Source organism: Fopius arisanus, unplaced genomic scaffold (assembly GCF_000806365.1).
Source record: "Fopius arisanus strain USDA-PBARC FA_bdor unplaced genomic scaffold, ASM80636v1 scaffold00052, whole genome shotgun sequence".
Classification (NCBI taxonomy): domain Eukaryota; kingdom Metazoa; phylum Arthropoda; class Insecta; order Hymenoptera; family Braconidae; genus Fopius; species Fopius arisanus.
In genome coordinates, this window is record NW_011887791.1 from 87,801 (window position 1) to 95,712 (window position 7,912).

General features: G+C 39.5%; 1 protein-coding gene across 1 annotated transcript; it reads left to right on the forward strand.

Annotated features, from left to right (window-relative positions):
* The first annotated feature begins 801 nt into the window (after positions 1–801).
* LOC105268024 (sodium/potassium/calcium exchanger 6, mitochondrial-like) lies at positions 802–4,631 on the forward strand. Its single transcript, XM_011307257.1, has 10 exons — positions 802–855; positions 964–1,181; positions 1,371–1,696; positions 2,187–2,267; positions 2,377–2,496; positions 2,594–2,929; positions 2,995–3,110; positions 3,418–3,571; positions 4,020–4,419; positions 4,529–4,631. The coding sequence occupies exons 1-9, from the start codon at positions 802–804 to the stop codon at positions 4,376–4,378; spliced, it is 1,764 nt and encodes a 587-aa protein (XP_011305559.1). The 3' UTR covers positions 4,379–4,419; positions 4,529–4,631.
* Positions 4,632–7,912: the final 3,281 nt, after the last annotated feature.

The window sequence follows — 7,912 nt, forward strand, 5'->3', positions numbered from 1 at the left end:
TCTTCAGGTTGGATGGATGGACGCCAGACACTTGAGCACTAATGAGCCTCTCGTTTGCTCTGGAGATGGGCAAGTGTCCTGTTCAGTCTCACCTAGGCGACAACAACCATGATGAGAGGATAACACCTTGAATGGGTTTACCCTGGGGGGTAACAACCTCCGGAGGAGGTGCAGCTGCAAAAAGTGCACGGTGAAAAAAAATTCACCAAGAATTACGACGACGACGTAATCCTGAAACTGGACTGCTACGTGTGGTCGAATGATCCAATTCTTCTCCACCAATAATTCTTTCTGTAGATTTCTGATTCGTCCGAATAAATTTTTCATAATCCTCTCAATTCATCCAATTTTTATTCCTCGAATCGTCTTCAATATGAAAAAATTGTCCTCTTCCCTCAAAATATGATTTTTATTTTATAATGCAATATGATAATCAACAATACACATAAATTAAAACAATTTTAAAATGTGATTATAAAAACTAATGATTTAACATGATAATTATTTAAAACAAAATAGAAGGGAGTGGAATAAATTAACCGAAACACCGCGTGTTTATTAATATTTTTTATTAATTTCCAAGTCCGTCTCGATCTCAGGGTAGTTGGACATTTTTTTATGATCGCCGGGAATTATTTTGTATATTGGAAGAAAAGTTATCGGATGAATCGTGTGATTTATAAATTGTCAGATGATGAAAGAAGTTTGAAATCAATGAATGAATAAATCCCGCTCGAATCAGCTGCTACTTCACATCGTAATCCAATCATGTGACAATTCTTGAACTTTTCTCAGATGAAAATGAATGAGCCAGACGATTTCGACCCAAAATACGGAGGTCTGCAAATACGAGAGGTGAGTAATGACACTTCACGATATAAAAAACGAGACGATTCTGCTGGTGCAATCGATCAAGATTTGAATCGACTCTTAGCCTCAATGCTCTTTTCTCGTGGGTAACAGGATGATTGTTCCTATGTCTGGCAAATTACACCTGAAGACAGATGCGAATGGGTCAAGACAAGTCCACACTGCGAATCAGATTCTATCATTCAGTATTCAACATTACTCTTCTGCACATTTTCAAGTGTTTATCCTGGATTATTTGCTATTGGAATTATAATTATAATTCTCTGGCTGCTGTACCTTTTCCTCATACTGGGAACAGTTGCTGACAACTTGTACGTCAAATATTTTTTTTCTTCAATTTCAATTTGCGAAAAAATTTTCATCAAATAAATTTTAACTTAACTTAACAATTATCCGCGAATTGTTTCCGCAAGTTTTCACGTACTTTTGGGTGATTGCTACAGAATTCTTCTCCTGTTCATATTTATTAAGCAACGATGCATATTATTTTACTTTGACAGCTTCTGTCCATCGCTATCGGTGATAGCGAATGTTCTGCATCTATCGGAAAACATAGCGGGTGTTACGATTTTGGCATTTGGAAATGGAGCACCGGATATATTTACATCCCTGGTGGCTAGTGATAAAGAGATGGTGATCATATTCACGGAGTTGATTGGAGCTGGAATTTTTGTTACTGCTATTATTGCTGGATCTGTTGCTGTCGTATCACCATTTGCTGTGTTGCCGAAGCCATTCGTCAGAGACTGCCTATTTTATATCGTCGCTGTATGCTGGATCTCGTACATCAGTTACGACGAGATGGTCCATCTCTGGGAGGCACTCAGTTGAGTTGGCAGTTTCATAAAAATTAAATTATTCTATTTTATCCGCCATAACCGGAAATATTCCGAGAATTCCCAAGAAATATTTCAAACATAATCATTTAAAAAATCAAAATAAAGAGCTTTCATAAAAAAAATAATATTTTAATGACATCCTCCATTCCCTCGTCTAGACGATCTCCTTCACAATGTTTTCATGCATGTAAAATTTTAACGAGTTTCCCAGTTTAATCACCCAATGACGATTCCGCACGCATCACAGCATTAATTAGTTTCCAGTTAAAACGTCAATCTGAAACTTGGCACTGAAAACCGAGTGTAATTCTGCCACGTAATAATGATTACGATCCAAAGATTACGATCATGCTATTTAATATTCTCCCCGAAGCTTAAATTGTATTAAACGCGTGTCCATCCCTCACCCATTACCCCACCAACCCACCCTCAAACCAAAAAATCGAGAAAGTAAAAAATAGATAAATTCCATTGCAGGTTTTGTGGTGATTTACATCCTATTCATAGCGACGGTGGTTGGTATGCAGTACTACGACAATCGTGAGGAAAAGCGAAAAGGTAAAGCGATGTAACAATTCCAAAAAAGAATAATTACCACCCACCGCACATACCACATCAATTGAAAGTCCCGGTGATTCACAATTTGGTTTAAATTGCTGGGTTAAAGCGAAAATTCCGGGCTTACAAGATCCCGAAATGCTGAAAACATTTCTGGCCTACGAGGAAACGGATAGCGATATGCACCTGCCGATGAGGTCAACCGCATTTAGCGTCAAAGCCAAATTGGGTGAAAATCAATTAATAAATTCCACTGTGCAACTACTGAAACTCAAACACCGATATTATTAACATTCTGATGAAATCGACTAAACCTCGTGAAACAGATGTGGCTATAGCTGCAGAAATGGCGAATGCTAGGGCCAGAGGTGAATCCATTGGGATCGATAATCGTAGGAGTTCCAGTGGTTCATCCCGATCCCACCGTCCCGTGGGTCTCTTCCATGAATTTCTCTACGACTTGAATCCCATCAACCTTCATGATTGGCAAAAGTCAAGTATTCTCGTACGCTCCCTTCTGGTATTACGTGCACCAGCAATGATTGTTCTTCAGCTCCTAGTGCCTGTGGTCAACGAGACAGCTATCAATCACGGATGGTCAAAGTTACTCAATTCCCTTCAACTCTGTACTGCCCCTATTGCTGTGCTCTTCAAATTAAATCGTTGAGTATACAATCGTCTGTAAAATGTAGATTAACAATTGTCCTAATTCACGATCTTCTACTAGTTTGGAGAAACACTATTGGTCCCGTGCCAGTAGCTCTCGTTTTCCTTGTTCTCGGTGCTATTTTTGGAGTTGCTATTTTTATTATGACGGGAAGAGATAAACCCAAGTATCATAATGTGAGTAATTCAGTTTTTATTTTATATTTACTGATTCTCGGGTGCGTCACTCCACGCGTACACAAAGGGGTAAAAATTGTTCCATTCATGATTTTAAATATTTTTCTACGTCTAAGCAAACATAAATAAATAAATGAAGTAGTCGATGCCGTTTGAATAAAAGCATGCCCATATTACCCCACATAATTTTTAGCGAGTATTTTTTTAATTTAATTAGATTAAACGAATAAATTCAGTGGACATTCCTCCAAAATTTTGGCGTTTATATAATCTCTGAATAGTTGTCCCTCTGATTAACAATTTCCAGGCATTCGCATTTCTGGGGTTTATCAGTGCAATGCTGGTGGTGTACGTAGTTGCCAATGAAGTAATGGCGGTATTGCAGTGTGTTGGTTTTGCAAGTGGAATATCAGATGCCATGCTGGGAATAACATTACTCGCCTGGGGTAACAGCGTAGGGGGTAAGTGCATCCTCAGCCCAGACAGAACAAAAAAACAAGTAGGTCATGAAGTTATTACAGGCTTGTTACACTTTTTGCTATTCCATTAGTAATTCGCCTCACTCTAAACGGATTTTAATCCACACATTATTCTCCAACCCGTAACAAGAATCCAACTCTGAAAAAAAAACTGATCATTATGGAATCATTTAATTCCCCGAATAACCGAATAGCTGTAAAAATTTCGAGTAATGTCAAACGATTAACGAATAATGTGGAGTAAATAACGGATTTAATGGGAATAACGGAAGCGCGAATTCCTGGATTAATTGCAAAGTCACACATGAAAAAGAGTTTATCTCAGGGACATCTCCTGCGACAACACGAGATTATCACGCTGACTGATCGCTTTGATCACGGGTGTGCAAGCTGTGAGTAAATTCAAGCCCTCGAGTACTTTCCTTTTTAGATCTCATCTCAAACGTGGCAATAGCACGTCGAGGCTTTCCACGCATGGGATATTCCGCCTGCTTCGGTGGTCCACTCTTCAATACCCTTTTAGGACTGGGTCTCACATGGACAGTCTCCACCATCAGCAAATCCGATTATCGTACAAAAATCCGAACTAGCGATATGATGCCTGGATGCCTGGCCTTTCTCCTGTGCACATTAGTCAGCTCTCTCATCTACCTCAACACCGTTGGCTTCAGGGCAAGAAAATCCTACGGTTTCCTCCTGTACTCCATCTACTTCGTCTTCATGCTCGTCAACTTTCTCAGCGAGATACACTATATCCATCCTCTTGGTACGGATCATCGGGAGGATTAAAGGCCTCCATCTCCACCGGTGCGTATTGGAAAATCCATCAGGTAATTAAAATGGCTTCAAACAGAGTCTGGGGATTATTCTCTCGAATAAGAGAGTTACTGAGACTTTGAGGTTTATTTATTCCTCCGTCTGTTTGGGGTGGGCTTTCAGGAGCAGTCCACTTAGTGCCGAATTCATTATTGTACGGATGGAGGGGAAATAAAATCCTCATGGCTCTTGCCTTTTACTTCTTTTTCTGGTTTCTTTGGTCGTGTCTGAGGCTGATGGCGATTTTTCCCTTGTTTTATTCAACCTCCATTCTGTCACTCCATGTTTGCCCGTGATTTTTTCTTCAAGATCTTATGCATTATTTATCACCTATGGGAAAACTTGCGGGCACCAGTTGACGAGTACTTGATTATTTTTATTGACACTGGTGCACATCCTGCGCCTTTATTTATTAATAATAAATAATTAATTACGAAAAATTCTAATGGCAGTGGAAAAGGATGGAGATGTCGGGGAAGTGACGGCGAAAAATTGTCACGAAAATTTTTTCACGAGCACTTTGTAGCACGTTATTACAGTTGTGTAATTATAATGGCTGTACAGATGAAAAATTGTCAGATAAAACCACTGGAAAAGTTTTAATAACCTTCCACCCCATTGTCGACAATCTCGAGTACACGTGACAAATGTCCAGTGTTTCCACATTGTAACATTTTTTCCCCACCTTTCCGCGAAACACTGATATTGAATGGAATGTATTTTGTTTTTACCACTGGCTCGTTTGAATTAATCTGCCAGGGGGATGATTGCATACCTGTTATGAGGTAAAACGGTTTATAAAAATCCGTAATCCCCCCCATTTTTTTTTTTCGCTCACTCGTGTGGAACGAGTGCGCGTAAATGGTTTAACGACGCTAGTGAAAAAATTGCGGCTTTTCCCATTTCTTTCTCGATAAAATCGATATTTCGTCGTAATTGGAAATGGGAATTTCACGGGTGGATAAAAAATTGCTGGACGATGAGTTGCGAATGAAGTTGAGTACAATTGATTTTGGGAGTCATTGTCTGCATTTCTCTCGACAAAAGGTAAGGAGCAGGAATATCAATACTTTCCTCATTTATTCCCTCGGTTATTGCCGGGGTATTGTTCCAGCGCTTTCACTGCTATCCTTTTACTCTCGTGTACTTTCGTGGTACATTGTCTGGTGGAAAGTTTAATTCTCGAACTGTCCGGGTGGAGATCGACGGAGGGTGCAAGAAACAAAGACTACCCTCAAGGGTCCACCAAGGTTTCACGACATTTCCCCTTCGTTTCAGCATTCATATGAAATCTCGTGATAATTTGTGCATTAATTCGCCATTAATTTTATAGAAATTCTGCAAAAAGCTACGCAACACACGAATAGACAATTGTCGCACGAGATATTTATTCTTCGTTACTTTTATTATTCCTGTAAACTAATAAAAAAGGGGAATTGAAATTGAGTTCATCGGAGATAAAATTCTTGAGCATGTGGATCGATTGTTAATCCATAAATCGTTCTCCAGACCTGTGACGATTTTTTAAATATTTATTTAATGATCCATCACGCTGGAAACTGAACTCGTTGATGAGTACTCCGCACCTGTTGCACGACGAGACAACTAGATCGGATTTGACGTGAAAAAGTGATTTCCACTTGAAATAATTGATGTGTTTTCCTGGTGCCGCGTTCATTTTTCCCTGAAAAGCTCATTCCGTGGATTGAGGAGACAGTTGGGAGGAGTAAATTATATAGAAGTCGGAATAAAAGTAGATACGAAGCGAAATAGTTCCGCATCGCTTGGCGTGTCCAAAAAGTGGCTTTCCCGCACTTGTCGCGAAAAAAAAAAACCCTATACTCGAATTTTCGTTATATTTCCGGACACGATAGTTCATTTGAAAGGATAAACACCCTTAAATCAGGAAAATACTTTTCCTGACGTTTCCTTTACCTCACGACGTAAATTACTGAGGAGAGGTGTATAATGGGATCGTGCTGTACGGAAAAATAATATTTCCTCACGTGTGCGGAGTGGAATTACAACCCTTTAATGCCGCTAGGTGTGTAATCCTCACACTCACCAAACAGTAATTTTTTCATAATGTACTATTTTTCTCAACGCAGAGGGGAATGTAGATCAATAAATTTTCAGGAGAGATGAACATTACTCGGTAATCGAGCAAAGCAGTCACTGAGGCTGCACTGAATTACTGGACACTCGAGTATCCAACACGAGGGTCTCTTATAGGCGATTGAGAATTCTCGGTGTAGGGGACGTGCCAAGGCATTTCTCTTTGAGGCTCGTCGAGCGTGTGGGGTGCACGTGGGGATATTACTCAGCTGAGGATTAATAACCTGGGGGTATTAAAGGAGATACTTCTTTCCTGCGAAGAGGGGATTCCCCAGCATTCCTACAAATAGAGAAATTAGAGACAGGATGGATTTCGCTCTATGAGCGAGTTTAATCTGCCTGGAAGAAGGGGAAGACAGAGTGGAGCTTAACAAATATCATTTGAGGCGATTGCTGGAAGAATTCTGGGACTAACTGTACTTTTTGGATTTATCCATCTTTCTAAAATATTTAATAATTTATTGCAACCACTTTCGCTATTTGTTTTATTACCAGGGGAATAATCGAAATTTTAAGGCTCGTGAAAATAGAAAGTGGATTGCAAATTATTGAAAAAGAAATTTTGAAAAATTCTCCATCAGGAAAACGTCAGGGAGAATAATTCTGTTGCAGTTCCACGAATTTTCCGGAGAAAATTCAGTTCTGGGAAGTTGTTTGTGACGTATATTGACACGAGGTGTATTATTCCTGGTGAAATTCCGAATGACTGATATGAACATGACCCCTGGCTTTAACAACTTCGTGCAAGTAATATCTGAGCAGTGATTATATGCATCTAAAGCCTCGTAATGTCCCAGGGGTGAGGGGGTTCATCAAATTTTATCTCCATCGTGGCACTGATAACAAAATGACGTGTTTTGGCTGGTGCTAGGAGAGTTCTTCTCTTCACAAAGTTTATGAGTGAGACAGTACTCACCTTTGTGAATAGCATTGTCTTATACAACGCAGCCCCGGGGGTAATTCGAAGTAATGATAACGTCAGACATGAATTTCAAGCAGTTGTGTCCTGAAATTCACGCGCTTTATTTATTATTACATTAATAGAATTCGCTTGATGTTATGCAAAAAATAAAGTTGAAGCCGTTCGATAATTTCTTATGGAATTACTGGAATACAAGGGATTCCATTGAATTGATTAAATGAATCCTTTGGTAACTGTTAACGAATGTTCAATTTTTTATAATTAAATTGCGCTATTTGGTAGCCGTTAACGAATCTCGTTATCAACCGAATTTTTCTATCAGTGTAGCAGACGCATGCCAGAGCCGTAACAAATTGACATGTCATTTCGACTTGTCAATCGATATTTCAAGTGAAACTCGCTCCGTAGGCAACGCCTCGAAAATCCAGCCGAATTGGGCTGCCATGAAATGTGGGAAAATTCGGTAGTAG

What these genes read in the sequence shown, in the direction of transcription:
- LOC105268024 (XM_011307257.1), top strand. Translation starts at nt 802, where the DNA reads ATGAATGAGCCAGACGATTTCGACCCAAAATACGGAGGTCTGCAAATA. An exon ending in GGAACAGTTGCTGACAACTT is followed by an intron (nt 1,182 to 1,370) that starts GTACGTCAAATA and finishes TTACTTTGACAG; the next exon opens with CTTCTGTCCATCGCTATCGG. An exon ending in TCGTGAGGAAAAGCGAAAAG is followed by an intron (nt 2,268 to 2,376) that starts GTAAAGCGATGT and finishes GCTGGGTTAAAG; the next exon opens with CGAAAATTCCGGGCTTACAA.